This window comes from Mucor mucedo, assembly GCF_025094135.1.
Source record: "Mucor mucedo strain NRRL 3635 chromosome Unknown EV154scaffold_39, whole genome shotgun sequence".
Lineage (NCBI taxonomy): Eukaryota > Fungi > Mucoromycota > Mucoromycetes > Mucorales > Mucoraceae > Mucor > Mucor mucedo.
In genome coordinates this window covers 224,678-249,024 of record NW_026252323.1, presented here as the reverse complement: position 1 = coordinate 249,024, position 24,347 = coordinate 224,678, and the positions used below count along the sequence as shown (strand labels likewise).

The 24,347-nt window shown below is 37.6% G+C and overlaps 10 protein-coding genes across 10 annotated transcripts; 5 read left to right on the top strand and 5 right to left on the bottom strand.

The window, feature by feature from the left end:
* Positions 1 to 741: 741 nt before the first annotated feature.
* Positions 742 to 1,590, bottom strand: EV154DRAFT_419562 (uncharacterized protein; the record flags this gene model as incomplete). The annotated part of the gene is made up of 1 exon (XM_051595902.1): positions 742 to 1,590. One exon carries the CDS (start codon positions 1,588 to 1,590, stop codon positions 742 to 744), a length of 849 nt encoding a protein of 282 aa, XP_051458323.1.
* A 571-nt stretch (positions 1,591 to 2,161) lies between these two features.
* Positions 2,162 to 2,647, top strand: EV154DRAFT_399843 (uncharacterized protein; the record flags this gene model as incomplete). Its single annotated transcript, XM_051595258.1, has 1 exon — positions 2,162 to 2,647. A coding segment is annotated over one exon (486 nt), but the record flags the coding sequence as incomplete, so codon positions are not given.
* A 5,382-nt stretch (positions 2,648 to 8,029) lies between these two features.
* Positions 8,030 to 9,949, bottom strand: EV154DRAFT_562943 (NADP-dependent oxidoreductase domain-containing protein; the record flags this gene model as incomplete). The annotated part of the gene is made up of 9 exons (XM_051605754.1): positions 8,030 to 8,332; positions 8,386 to 8,612; positions 8,664 to 8,741; positions 8,791 to 8,896; positions 8,960 to 9,162; positions 9,225 to 9,297; positions 9,371 to 9,592; positions 9,658 to 9,725; positions 9,787 to 9,949. The coding sequence occupies 9 exons, from the start codon at positions 9,947 to 9,949 to the stop codon at positions 8,030 to 8,032; spliced, it is 1,443 nt and encodes a 480-aa protein (XP_051458321.1).
* A 543-nt stretch (positions 9,950 to 10,492) lies between these two features.
* EV154DRAFT_390161 (uncharacterized protein) lies at positions 10,493 to 10,642 on the bottom strand (the record flags this gene model as incomplete). Its single annotated transcript, XM_051595102.1, has 1 exon — positions 10,493 to 10,642. A coding segment is annotated over one exon (150 nt), but the record flags the coding sequence as incomplete, so codon positions are not given.
* A 1,401-nt stretch (positions 10,643 to 12,043) lies between these two features.
* On the top strand, positions 12,044 to 13,667 carry EV154DRAFT_602177 (enolase). The gene is made up of 3 exons (XM_051607273.1): positions 12,044 to 12,247; positions 12,312 to 13,001; positions 13,082 to 13,667. Exons 1-3 carry the CDS (start codon positions 12,064 to 12,066, stop codon positions 13,522 to 13,524), a joined length of 1,317 nt encoding a protein of 438 aa, XP_051458319.1. The 5' UTR covers positions 12,044 to 12,063; the 3' UTR covers positions 13,525 to 13,667.
* Positions 13,668 to 15,174: 1,507 nt separating this feature from the next.
* Positions 15,175 to 16,852, top strand: EV154DRAFT_506836 (putative zinc finger motif, C2HC5-type-domain-containing protein). Its single transcript, XM_051601338.1, has 3 exons — positions 15,175 to 15,344; positions 15,406 to 15,674; positions 15,739 to 16,852. Exons 1-3 carry the CDS (start codon positions 15,213 to 15,215, stop codon positions 16,772 to 16,774), a joined length of 1,437 nt encoding a protein of 478 aa, XP_051458318.1. The 5' UTR covers positions 15,175 to 15,212; the 3' UTR covers positions 16,775 to 16,852.
* A 6-nt stretch (positions 16,853 to 16,858) lies between these two features.
* Positions 16,859 to 18,555, top strand: EV154DRAFT_562940 (P-loop containing nucleoside triphosphate hydrolase protein; the record flags this gene model as incomplete). The annotated part of the gene is made up of 4 exons (XM_051605753.1): positions 16,859 to 16,902; positions 16,972 to 17,582; positions 17,637 to 18,088; positions 18,148 to 18,555. The coding sequence occupies 4 exons, from the start codon at positions 16,859 to 16,861 to the stop codon at positions 18,553 to 18,555; spliced, it is 1,515 nt and encodes a 504-aa protein (XP_051458317.1).
* Positions 18,556 to 18,785: 230 nt separating this feature from the next.
* EV154DRAFT_562939 (CTP synthase) lies at positions 18,786 to 20,550 on the bottom strand (the record flags this gene model as incomplete). Its single annotated transcript, XM_051605752.1, has 2 exons — positions 18,786 to 20,308; positions 20,382 to 20,550. 2 exons carry the CDS (start codon positions 20,548 to 20,550, stop codon positions 18,786 to 18,788), a joined length of 1,692 nt encoding a protein of 563 aa, XP_051458316.1.
* A 1,020-nt stretch (positions 20,551 to 21,570) lies between these two features.
* On the top strand, positions 21,571 to 22,609 carry EV154DRAFT_506831 (uncharacterized protein). Its single transcript, XM_051601337.1, has 6 exons — positions 21,571 to 21,672; positions 21,742 to 21,780; positions 21,842 to 21,944; positions 22,003 to 22,141; positions 22,204 to 22,353; positions 22,411 to 22,609. The coding sequence occupies exons 1-6, from the start codon at positions 21,612 to 21,614 to the stop codon at positions 22,567 to 22,569; spliced, it is 651 nt and encodes a 216-aa protein (XP_051458315.1). The 5' UTR covers positions 21,571 to 21,611; the 3' UTR covers positions 22,570 to 22,609.
* On the bottom strand, positions 22,572 to 23,337 carry EV154DRAFT_442443 (ribosomal protein L19e-domain-containing protein). The gene is made up of 3 exons (XM_051596988.1): positions 23,312 to 23,337; positions 23,138 to 23,247; positions 22,572 to 23,078 (listed from the first exon to the last, which is right to left on the bottom strand). Coding segments are annotated over exons 1-3 (558 nt in total). The 5' UTR covers positions 23,314 to 23,337; the 3' UTR covers positions 22,572 to 22,632.
* Between the last annotated feature and the right edge of the window lie 1,010 nt (positions 23,338 to 24,347).

Below are 24,347 nucleotides of genomic sequence, written 5' to 3'. Positions count from 1 at the left end.
AATGACTTAACCTTTTTTTTTTCAAATTAATCGTTAGTCGCATTCTTTATTAATTAATTTTTCCTGAATTATGCCCTAGTATCACAGTTACTCATATAGCCAATGCCCAATTAGAGCTCTAAGGCCACAGCTCTTGCAATGTTCCTAGGATGAATATAAACTAAATGAGCAGCAGCATGAGCATATAAAAGGAATTGTTAAGTTTGGAAAGGATTTAGCGATGGTTTGAGGTTGTTTTTAGGCTGGTGGTTTAGACCCTCTTGTGATGTTGGATGAGTTGGTAAATCAGGTCACTTATGTCCAACTTCTGGCTGACCACTTTCTTCTCTAATTGGAAGAGTTAACTAGTCATAAAGATAAAAACTTTACCTTCCAGGAAGATGGTATCTAATGTTATACTGGCTCTTACAGCAATTGGTACAAGAAAAAGTGCCATATAGCGCAATTTGACTACTGACTAGCTTAAAGTCTCGATTTAAACCCAATCAAACACCTTTGCGTTCATTTGAGGAACCCAAGGCATGACTTAAAGAAGAATTGCACCAAATTGATGACAATTTACTTTCAGTGCTTGCACTAATTATGCCCCGCCGATGCCAAGCTGTAATCTACAAAAAGGGAGTTCATACAAAATGCTAGTTTTTTTTTATATCTTAAAATTTCATAAGATTGTCATTTTACTATACCACTTTTTTACTTGAACATAAAGCACAAACGAAAAAAAAAAAAAAAAAAGATCATTCATTCATCCTCATCTTCGTAATCTTCTCGATACTCTTCTTGCTCTTCGTCTTGAATGTCAGATATAGCTCTTCTTCGGCGAGATTGGGTAGGCGTCAAGTAAATATTGGGTGAGGTACTACCATCAGTAGTGGTGGTGGTAGAGGAGCCAAGCACAGAGTAAAAAAAACCTCTCTTTTTCGCGTTTAGAAAGAGTTTTAAGAATAATATCCTTAAAAGTACATGATAATTACGCCATGAATAAAGATGGTCAAGAGTATCAATAAAAGAGGGTAGTTCATCAATATATGTGGGTATAGTGAGTGTGTAAAGTGTTCTGGTGACAAAGACATCATCAAGTGGCTTGACAGCAAACATGTACTCCATGTTACCCGTCCAATCCATACCAACTGTTATCACCTTGCTCTTGTCAGTTTCAGAGATAGGAAGGTCCAAAAAGTATCTCAAGATTGCCTTGTTGATTCTGATGTTCTTCGCTTGTTGTTGTAGACATTTGGCAGCAGGAGTCTTCTTCTTTTTCCACTCGCTCGTGGACAGCTCTATATCTTTCGTCGCAAGAATCAAGTCGATTCTTCTACCAAAACCATTGTGCAAAGGAATGCTTGAATTATATGTTTTTTCTAGGTTTTTGGCCACGGTCTTGGAAGCTTTAGATACTCTTTCTCCATCCAGAATGTCTAACATGATGTTATCTAAGATTTCATCGAGTACCTTTGCAAATTTGCGATAACATGTCAGTTCACTTGCATCGTCATCAGAACGAATGCTACGGTTAGTAAGGCATGGCTTGGTGATTATATCGAGTATGTCCAAGATTTGTACGCATTCTGTCTGGTCAGACTTCAGCATTGACAGTTTTTCTTCAGCAATTGCGATTCGTATCTCCTTCTTGTCGATTTTGTCATTTATAGTGCCTCTTATCAGTATTTCTTGGTACAATTGCTTAGCGGTGGCCGACATTCCTTCATTTATATTCATATTTACATCATTCAGCCTCTCCCAAAACCGATTGTTTAAATATTGACGGAATATAGATGTAACACCATTGTTGACTGTGTCAATCGATCTAAGCAACATCATGCAAGTCAATGCCTTGGAGTTATCGTTGTCCCGTATTATTGACACAGTCAACAATGGTGTTACATCTATATTCCGTCAATATTTAAACAATCAGTTTTGGGAGAGGCTGAATGATGTAAATATGAATATAAATGAAGGAATGTCGGCCACCGCTAAGCAATTGTACCAAGAAATACTGATAAGAGGCACTATAAATGACAAAATCGACAAGAAGGAGATACGAATCGCAATTGCTGAAGAAAAACTGTCAATGCTGAAGTCTGACCAGACAGAATGCGTACAAATCTTGGACATACTCGATATAATCACCAAGCCATGCCTTACTAACCGTAGCATTCGTTCTGATGACGATGCAAGTGAACTGACATGTTATCGCAAATTTGCAAAGGTACTCGATGAAATCTTAGATAACATCATGTTAGACATTCTGGATGGAGAAAGAGTATCTAAAGCTTCCAAGACCGTGGCCAAAAACCTAGAAAAAACATATAATTCAAGCATTCCTTTGCACAATGGTTTTGGTAGAAGAATCGACTTGATTCTTGCGACGAAAGATATAGAGCTGTCCACGAGCGAGTGGAAAAAGAAGAAAACTCCTGCTGCCAAATGTCTACAACAACAAGCGAAGAACATCAGAATCAACAAGGCAATCTTGAGATACTTTTTGGACCTTCCTATCTCTGAAACTGACAAGAGCAAGGTGATAACAGTTGGTATGGATTGGACGGGTAACATGGGGTACATGTTTGCTGTCAAGCCACTTGATGATGTCTTTGTCACCAGAACACTTTACACACTCACTATACCCACATATATTGATAAACTACCCTCTTTTATTGAATGTTTCAGACAACTATAAAATCGTTGAAAAAAAGTTAATAAATCAATATCTAGCTTTTTCTTCTGAAATTTACCGCTTTAGATCCATACATATACACTCAACTTCGGAATTCAGAAGGAGATAACGATGGTACGGGGGTTGAAAGAGGATTGTTAAAGAGGCTGTCCATCGCATCAGAGCCGTCAGGCGGTACAGGGATCTGTATTTCCCTACCTTCTTCAATCTCAGTGGCTTTTCTCTTTCCTTTGTTTAGCGCTGGCATCTTGCTTTGCGCAGCTGTATTTTCTGATATATTTGAAGCACTTGATTCTGAATTCTAGTTTGACGCTAATGAATTAAGAACAAGGCTTGCATTTCCTGAGTTCGATACAGCACATTGAGAGTATTTGTTTCTAATGCTAACTTGAGCAGTTTTTTTTTGGGCTTGGAAGTTTTCATCTGAATGAGGGAACGATTTTGTTAGTGAATATGTAAATGTAAGTTTTTGCTAATATTATGCATTTACTTTTGGTATAATCGAATTTAGTAAGCGCTTAACTTCACTGGGAGTTTCATTACTATTTTTGATAGTTTCGAGTGCGTTGTAGAATTGTTCTGAGAATTTTCCAGCCTTTTTCACACAAGGGCTTTCAAGATGTGCGTGTAGCGTGTAATCATGAACACTCCATCTGCTTATTGGGGTAGATTTAAAATAAGAGGGGCATTTGATAGCAGAACTTTCTGGCACTTGATAGTTCAGAGTGTTGTTATTCATGATCAGCTTTTAAAATTACAGAAAAGATCATTTAAATAACACGAACACTGACGACGTAAATAAAATAAGAGGGCAGCTAATCGGCATGAAATAATTATACAAAAGCAGATTAATGCAGTAAGGCTTAGTACATACTATTTAATTGGTTGAGATTTTCACCTACCACTTTCTCCATAAAAAAGCTATTCATTGAGTCGCAATTAATAACTATGCAACTAGACGATAAGGCTGAGGTGCGCTTTTTTTTTAGATCTCCCTTGCCTAATCTCAAACCAAAGGTGATATTCATACATTTGTAAACGATTTTTTTTTTATTTTTTTTTTTTTGCATTTGAAAGACGGAGCTTGGCCGTAAGGTGACCCCGCCTCTCCATATTGAGGGTTTATATAAAGTATGGACTTGGCTGCTCTGCTCGATCTGTGGCGACTTTGGTAGCTGTCCCTGGCCGCAACCCAACCCCCGTCCATGTTTCTCAGTAGAGTTTGTTACTTTTGCTGTTGCATGGTTCCAGGTAGTCGGCAGATTAATATTGTCATCTTTTTCAAGGCGTTCTTTATGAAAATGCACTAATAATTCTGATCGTAAAAACTTCCGAGTTTTTTAGGTGATAGGATTATAAGTTACAGTCATTACAATGACGTTAGTTTACAACAGTGCAGATGGATTTGTTGCGCTAACAGTAAGTTATCATCTTACTAATCTGAAGCTTTGTGATATGTATTAAAACGGGTTTATATAGATTCATCCAAATTGGTCATACTATCTGCATCGGAGCGATTTCAACACAAAGTGTTGTTAATATAAAAATTCACGCCAAAAAAGAATAAAAGTCGAAAAGCAAAAACACATGGAGTAACAAATCCAGGTCATTATACCAACTTCATAAAAAAAAACTATGGATGACATGGACAAGTGCCCCCAGTTGAAAGGGTTTTACATGGTCATGGATAATTCTCCAATTCATGGGAAAAACGGTGAGCTGAGCCAACTAATCGAAAGTAGAGGATATAAATGTGTTTACCTTCCTCTTTATTCCCCTGAGCTTAATCCTATTGAACAATTTTGGGCAATTATAAAAGGAAAAGTAAGACGTAGCCAGTTCAGAAATACGGAAGATCTTAAAACAAGAATTACTGAAGCATGCAGACAAGCTCCCAGAAATCATCTACGTAATTTTGCACTGCATTCGCAAAAAGTATTTAAAGACTGTCTGAACGAGATTCCTTTGTAAACTACAACAAAATAAACAGTGAATAACCACGCATATAGATTTTTATTTTTGCGCAATTTGGTTGAGTTGACGTAAATTGGCAAATTGGTGCCGTGAACACTGTACATATTGATCATATCTAACCCAAGTCAAAAACCAATTAAATTTAGCAAGAATATGTAGCAAGATCAGAATAGTTTTAGATCTGATAATCTTTGATGGTTGGGAATGCGATGCAATCCAATGGGTTTAAACACTGTCAGGGGTCTATACATGGCATAAAGCCCTTTCAGATTTAGTGCATACACCTTGTAAAAATACGTGTAGCCGACCGATTGGACGGAACAATAAGAGCGGTCATAACGCTGGTCGTAAAAAGAAAGCAGATTGATAATTTATTCAGATGGCAAGCTAATTATTTGCTCTTTTCACCCATAAGTCTGGAATATCAAAAGATTCGGCCACTTTTCCAAAACTCAGTGGGTCCAGTGTGCCTTTCCAATATTTTGAGAGATATGCACGCGGAAGACCATGTTACCTTAGGTCCCCAGCACTGCAATGTTATCTGCAATAAGAAAAGACATCTTGCCGTAACTTCTTTGTTGACGAAATCTACTGGTGTAAATGATAAACTTTCCGAATTTTCTGCATTCTCGTACAAACAAAAATATAATGATCATGATGTATCTTCTCCTTCATACTTGAGCTATGTTTACTCGTCTATGATCGACCAAATTCGGCCCCAGTCAGACTGGCAAATGATGTCTTTGGACGACACGGTTTTCAAAGGTGACCATTCCTTCAAAGTAGCCGATCATATGGGAAAAATCAATGGCGAACCCACTTTTTCCGCATTGTACACATGCCTGAACGAATATGAGGAGATAAGGATGCAGTTGATGGCTCCTCCAAAGGCTCTGACACATCTTTCAGCACCCTTCAAATTATTGTCCAAATCTTACGAGTTGAATGGCTATAAAATACCTTCACTATTATACACTGACAGCGTAAATAGTGTTCGTAATTTTTTGGAGGGTGTATTGCCAAGCTTATTAGAAAATGTTAGCAGATTTACTACATCCCAGACAGATTTAATTTTCAACTCAGAGCAGGATATGGAATTAGAAGATTTGAAGATCCCTGAAATGATGAAAGTGCTCGTGTATTCCAACGTAGAAGACATTAATGACGCCTGCCAGAATATAATTAATGGAATAAACACGTCGACTCCCATCTATGTTGGTTTCGATTGTGAATGGGTGGCAAGAAATCACGCTACATTCAATACCAGACCTAGAAGAACGGAGGTTGCTATGAACGAGGTGTCACTTGTACAGATTTGTTATGAAAATCAAGTGTATTTTTTTCGAACATCTGATTTCTCTGAAGCAGACTTTCCCAGAAGTCTCAAGCAACTTTTAGAGTGTGACCAGATTGAAGAAGTAGGAAAAAATGTAGGTGGGGACTTTTTACGTTTAAGAAAAGGCTATGCTGTAGATTCGAAGGGTCTCATAGATCTTGGAAAATTGTTCAAGGAAAAAGGAAATTGTCGTCAAATAACACTGGTCCTCGTCTTACTGATTCAGTTCTGGTTGATTTTAGATTGTAACATAATATCGAGCGAGGTACTTTATTTTCTGTTTGATAAACACTTCTTTTAAATACTAACGTATTTAACATGTAGGTTAGCGCTAGAAACAGGGAAGGTATAATGCATAAAAGCCATTACAGTCCTTGGGTCATACAAGGTATAAATATGATGAGACTCTACCTTGGTCACAATCCTGTAAAGAATTACTCGATTCACCATATTGAAAAGCTTCCGGTCGACTTTATGGAAACGTTTGGTATAACAGCCCTGGATACGTCTTTTTTGACCATGTATGCCATGAAGCCAAGCTTAGAAAGCTAGGTTTCGGAACATCTTTCAACAGAAATGGTTAAGCAAAAATTGCTGCAGTTAAGCTTATTTTACCTATTGTCAATTTTCGAAGCCAGGGTACTCAGCTCAAAATTTTGTCTATCGTTATCTAGCAAACAGACAACACACCCTCTTTGCAGTAGTACCAATTCATACAAAAGAAGAAGTAGTATTATATAATAAGCTGATTTCAACTAGAAAAGAAGAATTGTTTTTTAATAGACTTAGTAAAATTCCTGATTTCGATGCTTTCACTAAACTATGGTCCTCGTTTGCTGATGGTGTCAAAATATACTATAAAACACCAGAGCATATAAAGCTCTATCATAACAAACGGATAGAAGCAAGTGTGTCTACTAATACGACGTTACTAAAGGAGAATATCCGCAACACCGTCAAGAATGCATTGATTCAATCCAGCAGAATAATGAACCCTGTCACAGCTTTAAAAGCTCCTACACCTATAAATCATTATTCTAGTCAACAAAAAAGTATTCTTCCAAACAACTGTTCTTCTTCGACTACACAACATCATGAGCGGCATTTGCTTCCCTCGCCAAGACCCATTTTAACTTTGTCACCGATTGTATCGAGTCGTGTAAATTTACAGACAATCCACGCCGCTTCACCTCGTATTCTCCTTCCGTCTGATTCTCGGCCTAATTCTCCAGTTGTTGTAAATCAAATAGAAACAAGCCCTCAACTGAAAAAGATGAAAAGATCACATAGAACTTGTTTCGTTTGTAAGGATACATTTTCATGTAGTGGCAGATCAAAGCCACAATTACGCGGGTTGTGTCGTGATGACAACTGTCCTGCACGGTACAAAGACACACCTAATACATTTATTGACAACCCCTAAACTAAACCAGTTTCAAAACCTCCAGTAATAAATAAACCATTGCTTTTATTTTTAAAAAAACAATCAAATCCATTATAGAAAACTTTTTTTTTAACTTTCTATAATAAAAACATCATTCAAAATCTCTTTTTTTCAAAAAAAAAACTTGGGTGCCACAAGGCACTTAAAAATAAAAGAATTAAATCATTTTTTTTAAAATAGTCCTCAACTATGGGTACATGGTTTCTATGCTGATCTCATTACTACAGATTTAAATGCGAATATTCAGATAATATTAGACTACAAAAAAATACATAGACAACAGGGGAGACACCCTATTCAAGTTATACGATAAGGCAATACTTTTCTATTTCATGCTGCTCGTTCTTAATAAACCAAACAATAAGCTACGTTTTTATCCGTCAACCTATTATATACCGGTTGACAGACCCCATCGTATTGCACAAGGCATATCCTGGGTATATTTCACATTATATTGGCACCAGAGTAACAGTATGAATGGCCGCTTACCTTTTTAAATAGATGATGGTACTTTTTGTACAATAAGTAAAGGGATTGTCACACAGAATATTTTGCATAAAAAAATGGCCTGTTTATTATTACAACACAAACAAAATAACTAATTAAAGATGGGACAACGCCATACATCATCGATATCCTCCTCATCGATTAATTCTTGCTTTGCTGCAAAAAGAGCGTCCTTCACATAGGTGGGATCTCTCATGCCAGTAAAGACAGTACCTACCTCTGTGTGTGACAATAGGAATCGAAGGGCCTTTATGGAAAGTGGAGAATAAGCATCTTTGGGTGTATCTTTCAAGGTGGGAGACAGGGCGCATAAGATACGATCCAGTTCATTGTTTTTACGAAGGGTATCAATGTATGCGTAATCCACGATATCTTTTGTTAATGAGGTGACGGACTAGATAAAGAACGGATGAGTTATAAAATTTTGAAAAGTTAAAATAAACATACGTTTCTATAGTCCTCGATCCAATGTTGATAAGCGGCTAATTCTTGATCATTTTGCAATTCAGTAGCGAAATGATCAAGGTGCTCAAGATCTTTTTGGAGTGCAGGCAAAACCTGGTTGTTTAAATAGTGTCTTGTTGCGAAATGATTTTGGGATAAACGAGCCAAATTCTCGGACAGGACTTGGCCCCACACAAATTTAGCAGTTAAAGCTTCCTCCTCTACGGGCACTGTCATGTACTTGTCAGAATAAAATATGATAACAGTATATTTCAACTTACATTCTGACATGACGTCCGATTCTAATTTAGCAACCTTTTCAAATGAAGCTTGCATTTTTGACATAATTTCGTGCTCGGCTGGAAATAGAGTTAGTCCCGAATTTTTGGAAAATTCTTTTCTTCTTACCTGGTCCTTTTCCATTTGCTCCCAACTCATGGTTGGTTAATACACGAATTTGACCATGGGCAATAGCGTTTAAAGGTCGGTTTGTCATTAAGTATATGTCGTTTTCCTTTTTGAACTGGGTGAGCTATTTCTGTGATTCTACTAAAGACATCAAAGGGATTTACCTTACTTTTGCAATTTCAGCTACGGTTCTTCTTTCATCATTTTCACTGGCAACAACTGCTTCGCGCTCAAACAAGTTAAAGGGAACTTGTGCCGCAACAAAGTTAGATGGGTTTGGACAGGTCTTGATAATATCCGTTAACGAGATATGATCAGCTGCTGCAGGTAATGCTAGCGTATTAGAGCATACGCCATAACCGCCAATGGTGCCTGTTGGTCACCAAAAAAAAAGATCAGTAATCTGATTGTAATCTTTTCTTTGCACGACGTACCACTTTTTACAAGACCATCAAGATAAAGAAAACTCAGAGATAAGTCCTTGTACAACTGTGATGATGTGTATCTCTACAATTTTTTTTTGAAAATAAAAAACATCATGAGTATCTTCCTTTCACTCTGTTTTTGTATGCACTTTTACTCTGTTCTTGGAAAACATCATTCGTTCAGGGGAATTGATCATGAATATATCGAGTTTATCGGTCTTTAATCGTTCGAGTGAAGACTCAATCTGTTTTTCCAGAACTCGAGGACTGATAGAATGAAAGCTTTTTTCTGTCAATTGAACATAATCCTCATTTGCATTAAAAGGCTCAATATCCGCTGCACCCAAATAACCTGATTTTGTAACAAGTGTAATTGACTATGGGGAAATCCAGTAAATATTTACACACAAAGACACTCAGTTTAATAGGATTGTTCACGTACCTCTCGTGATAATTTTCCTTTTTTTAACAGAGAATCTAATGTGTTACCAATCAATCTTTCACTACCACCTTTTTTTAATTATTATTTATTTATTTTCATATCCATGCCGCACACTATAACCATGTATACCATTTTCAAAATTGTTTCCTGTATCGATAATATTCACTCCTCCTTCTAATGCAGCAGTTAATGCTTCGGCATGAAGCGGCTGAGAGACACGGTAGCTACCAAAACCTAAGCGGGTTACCTGTCGTCCCGTCTTTGGAATGACATTCTTTAACAACTGACTCATTTTACACAAATAATAGAAGGGAGCCAAGGGGGCAGGCCAGACGACCCCGTATTGTAATTTTTTTTAATGCGATGTTGGGACTGCTAATATTACTTTAAAAGCGCGTAATAGCTTAAATTTCGAGCATACTTTCTTAGGAGGATAGGCCCATTTATCATAAACAGCGTGTACATCCCCTTGATTACTACTTAATGCTGAAATAAACAATTAAAGATACTAATAGCTGGTTTGTAGTATTTTACAGCACGCAAGATGGCGTTATCGATAATATAACAAGCGATGTGCATGGGTTTGTCAGTTTAAGGCTAGACGGTTTCGCGTGTATCCAATGTAAACAAAAAGCGTATCATGCCATTATTTGCTTATTTTTTAAAAACAGAACAAATAGTACTACTTTTTAATCTTAATTGGGACGCTTGATTTTTTTTCAACGTTTTACTGGGCTTGAATGGCCCATTTAATTTGATGAGATAATCATCCATAAGCCTTTACTTAAAATAGAATGCGTTTCAGTAATAGTATGTACTGACAACGAATCGACCATGTTCGGTAAAAGCGTAATCTAATTTCCTCTTCTTTTTTACCTTTAGACTTGCGTGCATACGCAATGATACAATAGCCCTCTTCTTTTAAGTCCCTGAAATGGCTTTGGTATTCTGGTATATAGCTTACAATGGACTTCGCTACCTTGTCTTAAACGATAAAAGAGAGGGTCAGTCCAATGCATTGCTGAACTAAATCCGAACAATGATTATACCCAAGTATTCATTTTTTGATACAAACACGTATTTTAAACGTATGCTTGTTTCTGTGTCTAGCAGTTTTTTCTTTTTCTTGATACAGGTGTATTAAACAGTAACGCTTTCTTTATTTTCCACCGACTGGCAAATGACGGAAATAACTTGTTAATCGTGATATCCATGTAATTGTTGACTGTATTGATAACATCTTTTATATTAATAAGTTTTTCCTCATACGCATATGACAGGAGGGTAAGCTTGATCCAAGCAAGATGCTAATACCAGTATCGTTGGATGAATTGCGTGACTTCGCGCAGTCAATTTATCAAATTTGATCCTTTAACAAAGACGGGTTCAGAAAAGCTTTAACAAGAGTATGCAAACCCTGACACCAAAAAATAAGAATTAGACTTTTTTATATCTTTCATGTCAAAGTAAAGCAAAAAACCCTGAGAAGAAAAATCCTTTAAAAAGGGAAGCGCGGCATATCATATTGTCAAGTTTTTGGAAGCAACAATGGAAGCACTTGATAGGCACGAAAAAAAGAGGTTCTTTATAGTAGTGGATAATGTAGGATTCACCATTCTGTATTTGTTGTTGATGCTAATATATGAGAGGGTATAAATCTTTGTTCATGCTTCCTTACTCTTATCTTTTAAACCCGGTCAAAGAATGCTGGTTAAAATAAAGAGCAATATCAAGAGTAACCCGTTTGATAAAGCAGATAGTATTCCAAAAAAAAAGGTGTGCCAAATCTATTTCGGAGTCGTACCAAAAAGCCGTACCAGAAACCTGTAATCTGATTAAAAGAGTGGGAATCAGTCGTCAAAATGATGACGAACGGCGGACATTGTAATGAGACCCGGGTGACTTTGCTTTGCCTTTTCCAGAACGATTTGAGTGAAAAACGATTCATTTCGGGGTTCTGATCTTGTCAAAGATAAAATCATATGATTGGCTCTGCATCACTCTAACAAATGGTTCATAGTGATCGTTATCGTAGATAAATTTATGTGCTTTTACATACAAACGCGATTTGCTTTGGATTTGAAAACCCAATGAGTTAATCAAAAGAGGATCCATTCCATTTTTTGTTTTTTTCAAAGTGAAACGTTTATTCACACGCTATGTGTTTGGGCGTAAACATCTCGTCTAAAAGGTTATTACACGAAATAAAAAAAAAAACTTTGGGGCGGAGTAATTCAATAGATTGATGCAGAGATTTTTTTTCCCATTCAAGGCATGGGTTTGGGTCCTTTGGTGACTGTCGCGTGAAAGTTTGATCGTATCTACAAAATTAAAAAAATATATAAATGCTTTGATTTTTTTCAGGTTTTTATTCTTTTTCTTCTTTATTCAATTTATTTTTTAAATATGTCTACTGTTACTAACGTTCACGCTCGTCAAATCTTTGATTCTCGTGGTAACCCCACTGTTGAAGTCGAAGTCACCACTGCTAAGGGTATCTTCCGTGCCGCTGTCCCCTCCGGTGCCTCTACTGGTATCCACGAGGCCGTTGAGCTCCGTGATGGTGATAAGTCTTCTTATATGGGAAAGGGTAAAGTTAATAAATGACGCGTTTTTAAATAAAAAATATATGCTAACTGGGTTAATCATGATAGGTGTCCTTAAGGCTGTTGCCAACGTTATCGACGTCATTGGTCCTGCTTTGATCGAATCCAAGATTGCCGTTACCGACCAAAAGGCCGTTGATCAATTCCTCATTGACCTTGATGGTACTCCCAACAAGGGTAAGCTCGGTGCCAACGCCATCCTTGGTGTCTCTCTTGCTGTCGCTAAGGCTGCTGCTGGTCACAAGGGTGTCCCTCTTTACATTCACTTTGCTGACCTTGCTGGTACCAAGAAGCCTTTTGTTCTTCCCGTCCCTGCTTTCAATGTCATCAACGGTGGTTCTCACGCCGGTAACAAGCTTGCTATGCAAGAATTCATGATTCTCCCCACTGGTGCTAAGTCCTTCAAGGAAGCCATGAAGATCGGTACTGAAGTCTACCATAACCTCCAAGGTGTTATCAAGGGCAAGTACGGTCTTGATGCCACCAACGTTGGTGATGAAGGTGGTTTTGCCCCTAACATTCAAAAGAACGAGGAAGGTCTCGAACTTTTGGTTCAAGCCATTGAGAAGGCTGGTTACACTGGTAAGGTCAAGATTGGTATGGATTGTGCTGCTTCCGAATTCTATAAGGAAGGCAAGTACGATCTTGATTTCAAGAACCCCAACTCTGATAAGTCCAAGTGGCTCGACGGTAAGGAGCTTACTGCTCTCTACAAGTCTTTCGCTGAAAAGTATCCTAGTAAGTTTTTTTTTCTTGTATAACACTCTTTTGTGTTTCCATTGCCCCGTGAATTATTTAAACTGACTCTTCCATTATAGTTGTTTCCATCGAAGATGCTTTCGATCAAGATGATTGGGAGGCTTGGTCTCACTTAGAAGCCGAATCCGAGTTCCAACTCGTTGGTGATGATCTTTTGGTTACTAACCCTAAGCGTATTGCCACTGCCATTGAGAAGAAGGCCTGTAACGCTCTCTTGCTCAAGGTTAACCAAATCGGTACTGTCACTGAATCCATCCAAGCTTCTTTAGATTCTCAAGCTGCTGGTTGGGGTGTCATGGTCAGTCATCGTTCCGGTGAAACTGAAGATACCACCATTGCTGATCTCGTTGTCGGTCTCCGTACTGGTCAAATCAAGACTGGTGCTCCTTGTCGTTCCGAGCGTCTTGCTAAATATAACCAACTCCTCCGTATTGAAGAAGAGCTCGGTGCTGATCGTTGTATCTACGCTGGTGAGAACTTCCGTACCGCTCATCTTTTGTAAATAATTTTTTCTCTCTTGTCTTTGCTACACATCCCACTTTTTCATTCATACAAGATAATAGCATATTACCCTTTCTTAACCGAATTTTATTAACCAAAACTAAAAAAAATAAAATTTTCGAGTTGTTTCAAATATAACATAAACCTGTTGCCCTTTGCCAATACTTAAGAATTTGTAATTTTCGTATGTACCCGCCGCAATTAATTTCGAGGTATGCAAAACAACTTTTATCTAACCGGCGATTAAACATTCAAAATGCAAAATCACTTATACTTCAAGAAATTTCGGTCAGTCGATGAATGTTTTTTTGTCATCAAAGATGTCTTCGAAAGATAATAGATAGTATTAACTAGGTAAGAAAGTGCTAAGTTTTCTCCATCATTTGGGCCTTTTAGCATTATTGGCTTTGTATTTTTTTAACACTGACGAACAGAAACTGAAACTGCTAAAGACAGTAATTTGAGTTAGACTGGAAATTTAATATCACTTAAATTAGCAAAGATAAAGTATAGATATTTTAACGCGTTATAAATTTTTTACTAAGAAGTTAACAAACTAATAATTTCTTCTATCACGCTTCTTATACGTGAGGCACGTTGAAAGCGCGCTGCATACTTGAGGCTCATTTTTTTTAAAGGACTTTCAACCAGACTTCACTCATTTTTCTTATTCTTTAACATTCAGCAAATTTATGAAGCTTTAGTCTGACATCAAACGTTCTTAGTATACTCATATTTTGCGGATAAACATACTCTCCAATGGCTTGTAGCAAACCTTACATCATATACTTAGTAGAGAAACTATCACGCCAATAAAGCCCATGTATACTTCGAAATGTTAAAAGAAGCAAGCTAATTATACAGACGTAGCGTTGAATTGCCCACTAACTAATTGGGAACGTGATGTGGGGTTATACTGTTGCAAGACAGGTTAGTTATACCCTAGAAATGGTAATAGTATTACGGCGAACAAGTTTTTTATGGATATTCATGCTCATTTCGGCCTCAGATCTTTTGAAATTCAGTCCATAGTGACACTTTAAGCGTCTGATGTCAATTCATCGCTATTATTATGATGAAAACTCTAGCCTCATATTAATTTGAACAAACATTGGGAGTATTTAGACAGACTTACTCAATTAAATTTTATAGATGTAAATCTAAACAAGATAGCATGCATACAATGGCCTGTTAGCTCACATTCTTAAAATCACTGAATTAAAACTGTTTTTTTCTCAAATCAATACATGGTGATAACATTTTACAATGAATCTTATTAAAATAATACGGTATTTTATCTTGATATAGTGGTGTCCGAAACTTTACAAGGTAGACACTCTCAAAGATATACATTTATAAATAAGTGTGGTGTAGATAGTTATTGTACTTGTATTCAAGTGTACGCATTTATGTATTAAAGGACTCTTAATATTCACATAATACACCCTTCCACACAATAATTAGTAAGTCAAGACTGGTTGACTTTAACAGAATGGGAGACGCAATCACCATTAAAGCAAGAGACGTCCTTGAGGTGTTTCACGAGACAGTCTTTAAAGCTGAAAGGATTAACACGACGACGACCGCAGCAAAAAATTGATATGACGCAAGGAAAAAAAAAAAAGATAAAATGGCACTCATCAGTCGGAACGCCGAAAATAAAATAAAAACTTCTTTTACAAACTACACATGTCACTCGAAAGTTGGGCTACAGACAAATTAAGCGTCTTCTTGGGGTTTGACCCCGAGACTTTGAAGACTCAAATTCTGCCTTACTTGATGACCTCTCAAACACCTGATGCATTAGCAGACGAACTCATGGTAAGAATTCTCTCGTTCGATTACGAAAAAAAAAAAAGAGAACTTACAATAAACGAATAAGGGCATGGTGGGTACAACTGAGGAAGCACTTGGCTTTATTCAGGAATTCGTAGCTCGTAGGTTTCCACCCAAACCTGTCGTTGTAGAAAAACATGTGAAAGCACCTAAAATTACACCCAAGCAGACAGCATCGCCTTCCACTTCCTCCATTCCCAATTCACAGTCTGAGGGTGTGTTTCCTTCTCTACCGACCAATGAGCAACCTTATGAATCCATGTGGCCAGCCAACATCAACGTACAATATAAAAAAGAAGACGAATATTTTGCGGGGTAAGCCACGATAAAGAGATATTAGGCCATGCCTTCATTATTTTAAACTAATTCTTTCCAATAGCCTAAAGAAATCGAAAAAGGGAAAGAATAAAGCACAAACCAACGATTTAAGAGCGGCAGCTTTTCCTACTGAAAACAAACAAGCAGCTATTAAAAAAGAAAAGAAGAAGGTCAAGAATGAAATGACCCTCGAAGATGCATTAAAGGAATTGGATATTAAAGCCGAGAAGCCCGGTAAAAAACGAAAGCCATGTCAATGTCAGGCAACCAAGCATCCTTTATTAACTGCAGCACCGAACTGCTTAAGTTGTGGTAAGATCATTTGTACTGCTGAAGGCGTGGGTCCTTGTACGTTTTGTCAGGCGCCTGTCTTATCCAAGGAACAACAGATTGCATTAATCGCAGAGGCTAAAAAGAAGCGATCAGACAAGAAACAACCACAAACTCAATCAGTGAAAAAAGTACCGGCTGGTGGTGGTATGCCTGCCTATTCATCCAAAGTGGGTGGTAGTATTTATACTTCTCAATATGAAGATGATGAAAACAGATTAAAGGCAGAGGAGCATAAGGAAAAGTTACTGGAGTTCCAAAGAACTAGTGCACAAAGAAGTACAGTGATTGATCAAGCAACCGATTTTGAATTACCCACAGATCAAGCTAATTTTTGGTTGTCGCCACAGGAGAGAGCTTTATTGATTAAGAAACAACAATCGAATTTGAGACGTGTGGAACGTAAAGGAGATAGTAGTAAACGTAAGGTGATGACTATTGATGTCCAGACAAAACAAGTCAAGATGCAGGATGTGGAATATTCTTCTTCTGATGAGGAAGAACCCGTAAAAATGATGAGTCTATCTAAAACACCTAAGCAAGAAGATGCTTCTTCTGCGGGTACTTATGCCGTCAATCCTTTATTAAAGGGTATTGAAAGACCCAAATTCGTTGGCAAGCATACAAAGAAAACCAAGGGTCAATTAAGAAGAAAGGAGCGCGTACAATATGATGTGGATGATGTGATGAATGATTATATATACTCCACAAGTTTAGCGGATGATGATACCATTGATCCTGTCAATGAGCCTATCACTTGTCAATAAACATTTAAAATAAACATAGAAACGCGGTCTGATTATTTTTGTTTTTTTTTAAAAAAAAACACTTTTTTTTTCTACTCTCACACCATGTCAAATTATGCTTCACTTTGTTTTGGAGAGGAAGGCGCAAGGTAACGAGATCGTCGCTCCATTATTGCCTGGGCATGGATCTATACTGAAATTTTGAATGGCCCCGTTAGATTAGATCAAGCGTTTCAATTGACTTTTCAGCACCATGAATCGGCAGCAACAGTACTTTTAAAAGGCGATTCGGGAGTAGGAAAATCGTACATTGTATCCCACTTAGCAGAAATCTACAAGACAACAATTCATGTCGCTATTCTTGGCGACTTGGCAGCAAATTATCGTGGACAATTGAGTAAAGGCTTTAAGCGTTTAATTTGGAAGGCCACCGCCACACCCGACCCATGCCTCGTCTTGATTGAAGACTTGGACTTATTTTTTCCTCGCCATGGCCAAGATTCACAGGATATGGAACTGATGGCCATTTTGAACACATTGTTGAAGGGGGACAAAATTATGGTGATTGCAACGAGTCGACGACCCGAACACATTGCTTTGAATATTCGCACTTTATTCCAGGATGAAATTCATTTACAAATACCCACACCGGACGAGAGATTTTATATGATGAACCATCTATATGAAAGCAAGTTCTTTGCACACAATTTGTTAAATGAAAAGGATATCAAGTTATTGTCCTCTAGGGCACACGCGTTTGTAGCAGCGGATATTGCTCAATGGTGTAGATTAGCAGAGGAGGATGCTTTATGTCAAAATTTGAATACAGGTAAAAATACAATAGACAGAGTTAGAAAGTATGTTCAACCTATTTTTTTTCTAGTGGGGATTGCCAATTTTGATAATACGTTTGATGATGTGAAAGTGAGCGGTTTACAAAGCTCAGCCATGGCAGAAAAACCCGATCCTGTTCGTTGGGTAGATATTGGTGGGTTAGTGGCTGCAAAGAATGCATTAGAGGAATCAGCGGTTTGGGTTTATAAACATGCAGATGCATATAAAAGGTTGGGTATCCGTCCCTCCAAAGGTGTGTTGTTATTTGGACCTCCAGGTACCGGTAAGACTTTGTTGGCAAAGGCCGTGGCGACCGAATCATCAGCCAATTTCTTGCCTGTCAGTATACCCGATCTTATTAAGGGCGAAGTAGGGGAGTCAGAAAAGGCTGTCTCAAGAATATTTCAAACAGCTATACGTTGTAGTCCATGTGTCATATTTTTGGATGAATTGGAAGCCATCTTTTCTTCGAGAGAAAGCGCTGGTGATGTTGGAAGAAAGGTATGCATTTATACCACCTATATCTTGTTTGTGATAAATAGTGACCCAATGTTATGTAGCTCATTTCACAATTCTTGATCGAAATTGATCATTTGGATAAGGTGGATCAAAGTGTGATTCTACTAGGTGCCACGAATCATCCTGAATCTATCGATAGCTCTATTTTACGACCTGGGAGATTGGACCGGTTAGTGTATGTGGGGGCTCCTAATGTTGATGAGCGAGTGCAGATTCTTCAGGTATTGAAGCTAAAGACGAAATTAGAGTCTAATGTGGATTTAGAGGCTATTGCAGTTAAAACGGAGGGTTACACAGGTGCGGATCTTCAAGCCGTGATTCGAAAAGCAGGACTTTTATCGCTGAAACAAAAATTACTAGAGATTACACAGGAGAACATCCTCAAGGCCATCGAATTAGTGAGTCCCTCAATTTTAACAGAAGAAGGTGATGACGATATGGAAGAATAAATGATTTGTTATGTGTATATACTTTAGTGAGGTGGTTTTCTTTTTATTGAATTTTTAAAAGGAAAATGAAAAAACGGGTGGGGGAAATGGTAAATATGTTTAAAATGATTAGAAAAATATATCTAAATATCTAAATAAAAATGGAAGAGTGTTGGGGGGTGTTTGTTTTTTAATATGTAAATCTAGTGGTGTTAATTTTTTTGGAGAAAAGAGTGGTTGGGTTGTATTATTTACAAGGAAGCATCGAGTTGACCTACAGCAGCCAAGATGAGACCTCGGAAGAGAGGACAAGGGTTCAAAGGACGAGTAAGGTATTCAGGATGATATTGACAACCGACAAAATAAGGATGATCATCCATTTCAACGATCTCCATACGTTGGCCAGTTGTATCCTTACCAACAAATTGAAGACCGTTCTTTTCGAAAGTACCAATATATTCAGGGTTGACTTCATAACGATGACGATGACGTTCATCAACAGATTGCTTAGAGCCATATAATTTACGAACACGAGAGTTTTCACTTCCAGGTTGGAAAACAGTAGGACGAATACCTAAACGCATGGTACCACCCATATGAGTCTTGGAGATCTCGGGCATATCAATAACGACAGGTGTAGGTGTGTTAGGGTTCATTTCGGATGAATGAGCTTCAGCCATACCACATGCATTACGAGCGAACTCGATAACAGCGATTTGCATACCCAAACAGATACCTAAATAAGGCATCTTGTTCTCACGAGCCCACTTGGCAGCCAAAATCATACCCTCGATACCACGACCACCGAAACCACCAGGAACAATCACACCATCAGAGGCACATAATAACTTCCAGGCTTCGTGGAACTTTGCGGAATCGGATTCGAGAGTATCATTTTCTAAATCAGTAGCTTCAATCCAGTTGATTTTAAGCTTACGCTTACAGTTGAGAGAAGCATGTTCAAGTGCCTTATAGACAGAGATATAAGAATCGTGGAGGTTGGTATATTTACCAACAAGAGCAATAGTCACATTGTCATGAATATCAACGTAACTTCCAGCTAAAGTTGTCCATTTGGTCCATAATTCTTCACCGACTAAACGACGTTCATCACTGATTTGAAGAGCATCCAAGTTAAGACGACGACGGAAAAAGTCAATGACACCATGTTCACGCATTAAAATAGGAACGTGATAGACAGAGTCGACGTCATGAACAGCCAAAACTTGTTCAGGAGCAACATGACAGAACATGGAGATTTTGGCAGCAACACTGGGATCGAGAATCTTGGAAGAACGACAAGCAATGAGATCAGGAGTAAGACCAGCACCACGGAGATCACGAATACTCATTTGAGTAGGCTTGGTCTTTTGTTCACCAACAGAACCGACAACAGGTACCAAAGAAACGTGAATGAGACAGAAGTTGTCATGACCAACACGGAATTGGAACTGACGCATAGCTTCAACAAAGGGAGCAGACTCAATATCACCGACGGTACCACCTAACTCAATAATGACAACATCAGGCTTCTCACCGTCAATAGGTAAGTCAGCAACACGTTCAACCCAGCTTTGGATAGCATCGGTGACATGAGGAACAACTTGGACAGTCTTACCGAGGTAATCACCCTTACGCTCCTTTTCAATAACTTCACTGTAGATTTTACCGGTTGTAATGTTGTTGATACGGCTTAATTCAACATCAAGGAAACGTTCGTAGTTACCCAAATCCAAATCGACTTCACCACCATCATTCAAGACAAAGACCTCACCTACAAACATTATTAATATCACCTCTTAAACTATCTCTCTCTCTCTCTCTCTATCTCTCTCTCTTATCCTTACCGTGGTCCAAAGGACTCATAAGACCAGCATCAATGTTAAGGTAAGGATCGATTTTGATAGCTGTCACACGAAGACCTAAACTCTTTAAAAGGGTACCAGTACTGGAAGCAATAACACCTTTACCAATACCAGAGATAACACCACCAGAAACAATAACGTATTTAGTCATCTTTTTATTTTTTCTTTTTCGACAAGTAAAGAAAAAAGTGATGTTTTTTTATCAATTATAAATTTCGAACCTTTTTTTTTTCTCGGCTGGTGTGACTGTAAACAAATAATGTGTATAAGCCACCAACTTTCCCGCCTGTCAACCAATAAGCCACTGGCATACTAGTCTCGGACATTTAAAAATAAAATACCGTGTGCCTTACAAGGCACATTTGTTCTTTCTTTGACAACAGTGTGGATATTTTAGTTATTTATATAGTCAATGTTGTCACATTTTACAAATAGAAATGTTACAATGTTCTATCAACTGCTTTGCTTGTAAACCTTATTCCCAAATTGTTGTTAATCAAGCAAACGTGACATTTAGTGTAACATATTTTCATTTAAACATCCGATACAATTCCAGTCATTTGATCTTTTTTAAATTGGCATCTGTAAAGAATACATGCAAAGAAATACACAAGGCAAAATAGATATTAAATGGATAAAAATGGTATGTATTAGGTGTTACAGAGTGTCTTATTAGTCTTGTTTATAAATGGGATAATAAAGATGATTCACTTGTTAAGCTTGGCAGGTAGCATATTTATTCCAAAACTTTATTAATGCGGCGTATTTACGGTAAGTTTGCCAGTCGAACAGCTACACTCAAATGTCTAAGAAAAATACATGCATTTATATAAGTATAACTAGATGTATGGTTTATGTCATCGACTGTATATATATGTGTGTGAAGATATTGTTAAATTACAATGTCAAAACTTATTAGTCGAACCAACGATATAAATACACGTTGCACATGTTACATACTTTTTTAAAAAAAAGGCTGTAGGATTAATGTCAAGACAAACATTAGCGTTTAAAATCAAACATTGGTTTGTCTTGTGTGTTAAAAAATGCAAGCAAGGTAGATCGGCAACCCTTTATTTACGCGTAATGAATAAATCATGAAATATGTTTTGTGTGTCATGGGTTAACAGTCCGCACCATATAATATAAACCTTTCCTCTAACCCCCTTTATTCCTTTTATTATTATTTTATTTTTTAATACAATTTAACCAATGAATTCCTTATATAACACTGCTTTGAAGCAGAGTCATGCGCTTCAAAAAGACTTGGACAGTAAAGTCATATACGAACAGTAGATGTTTATGCAGAACGTAACTTAAACATCTATTTTTAAACATGTAGAATTTCAATCAGGGCAAGACGTCTCGGCTGGTTTACAAGGTAAAGGGTTTTTGTCATCTTGCAGTGAAAAGAGGATCCAATTAACATTTGAATGATTCAGGACAAATCTCTGCATCTTTTAATGCTTTGCAAAGACATATTGATGACTATGAGAGCTTGGCCAAGAGGGAACTAATTGAAGTAAAAAAGGAAACAGCCTTAACGTAAACTACAGAAAATGAGAGAACGTGTTAAAAAAGAAACTGACGAGTTTCGTTCTAGGCGAGTTGGGAAATTCAGACACGATTTACAGGACATGAAGCTTAGATTTGAAGCTACTAAGAAACAACAAGAGATAGTACAGAATGACCAAAACAGAGATAGTTTATTAAGAAGATCGAACAGACTTAATTCTAATATGGTAAACAAAAGCAAATCTACTATGCAATATCAAGTTGTTCACTTAGTTTATAAATGTAATAGCCAGAACATCCATATCAGCCTTTATCTCGAGATGAATTTGCAATTCGTGAACAATCATTTGCAAGAAATACGGATTCACAATTGGATGAGTTTATTGGACAAGCACAAACATTATTGGAAAACCTGACAGATCAACATAGCATTTTAAAGGTAAACTAAAAATATGGAAAGGTTTAGCGATAAATATTAACGTACTTGGTATTATAGAAAACACAAAAGAAGATACTGGACACAGCTAATTATTTAGGAGTATCTCAAAATACGATTCGTTATATTGAAAGAAGATCAGCACAGGATAAATGGATATTCTATGGTGGTATGATCCTTACTGTGTTAATTATATGGGCAATTATTCATTACATTTAGTATTACTGTCCAAAATAAACTTTTTTTATTATACGTTTAATTTTTAAAGAAAGAAGAGGAGATTTATTGACGAGCTTCGAGCTTCTCGACCTTCTTGTTGGCACGACGCTCACGGACGGCCTTGTTCTTGGCACGGAGAACATCAGCTTGTTCAGCGAGGGTCTTGGCACGAACCTTCTCAGCCTTGGCCTTGTGGATATGCTCCATGAGGACACGCTTGTTCTTGAAACCGTTACCCTTGGACTTAAGGTAAAGATGATGGTAAAGATGCTTATCGATCTTACCGGCTTCTCTGTACTTGGCAAGAAGACGACGGAGGACACGCATACGTCTCATCCAGATAACTTGGCTGGACATACGAGCATCGGCAGTACCCTTTCTCTTACCGTGACCCATATGACGACCGTTACGCTTGGCAGCAGCACGGACGAGAACACGGAAACGAGATTGAGAGACCTCGGGCTTACGGATGATAAGTCCGTCCTTGACGAGCTTACGAATGTTGGCACCTATATTACAAATGGGGTTAACAATACATACATTAAACCAAACATTGCATTTAACTTACGAGAGTTGGCGTTGGAGATCTCGTTGACCTCATTGGGATCGAGCCAGATCTTACGTTGACCACACTTGAGGACGGAAGCAGCGAGACGCTTTTGAACAAGCAAACTGACCCTGTTTTTTGGTAGTTGTACGTTAGTATCGTTATTCACTTTTGGAAGCTCATCTGAAGAATTACATTTTTAAAATCGACGAAAGCGAAAAAGAGAAGGTAGCAGCAGTTCACCTCTCTTGCCCCAATGTATGTAAAAAAAAATTTGCGTAAAAATTTAGATAAGCCACCCAAAAAAAATTAATATTTTCAATCACAGCTTGAAGGGTCGTTTGCCCATTATGAGACTGACGTTGTGTCCATATCGTAATCCTTAGAATTTGCATGAATGAGCTATTTTTCTATCACTAGTTCACGGTAAAGAAAACATTTACCAGATAAAAAAAAAAAAAAAAAAAAAAGGGGGGGGGGGAGAATGGAAAGGAGACGTTAACGCATGTAAGCCTTGTTTTGTAACTGCAAGTAAAATAAATCAAAGAAAATAAAAATAAAAAAAGGACCAAAAAGTTGTACCCACAACTTCGACACAAATTATAAAACAGGTCTATTCGCAGGTTGTTTTGATTGCAGATAAATCTTTAATTTATTGTTGGTTCGAAGATGAGAAAACAATCTGATGCGAAAAGAAATGCGCAATACCAAATGTTAAAATTTTCCAATTGATCCTACTTAGGCCAACTAATAAATTACAACATCAAAAAGAAAACGAAAAGATGGATGGAAACGGTTTTTACCCTTTGTGCTAATAATGGTTTGTTATTGTTTATGATGTCGTTGTTGCCGTTAGGGCCACAGTTGGGCCTGAGTTTAAACCTAGCGCATAGATCAAAATTATTTTGAAGCTCCTTTAACGCTCTAGTAACAGTTTAGACGAGAAGCAAAAAAGATGGGAGATAGGGATCAGGTGCGGATACCTTTTGATAATGATTATGCATTCTCTCCTTATCTTTAACAGGCCTTTGCCGCAATTCAGTCAAAACATCGCACTAACGCACGTAAAAGGGGCGGGTCCACTGTTTTGGAATGATAGGTCGTATTCTTCTCAATAGAAAAAATTGAAAGTGTGTATCATAATTAACAAAAAGATAATATTTGTCTTTATAAATTTTGAAGGCTCATTTTGCATATTTTCATCCTAGAATAACAATGACTTTGCTAATGG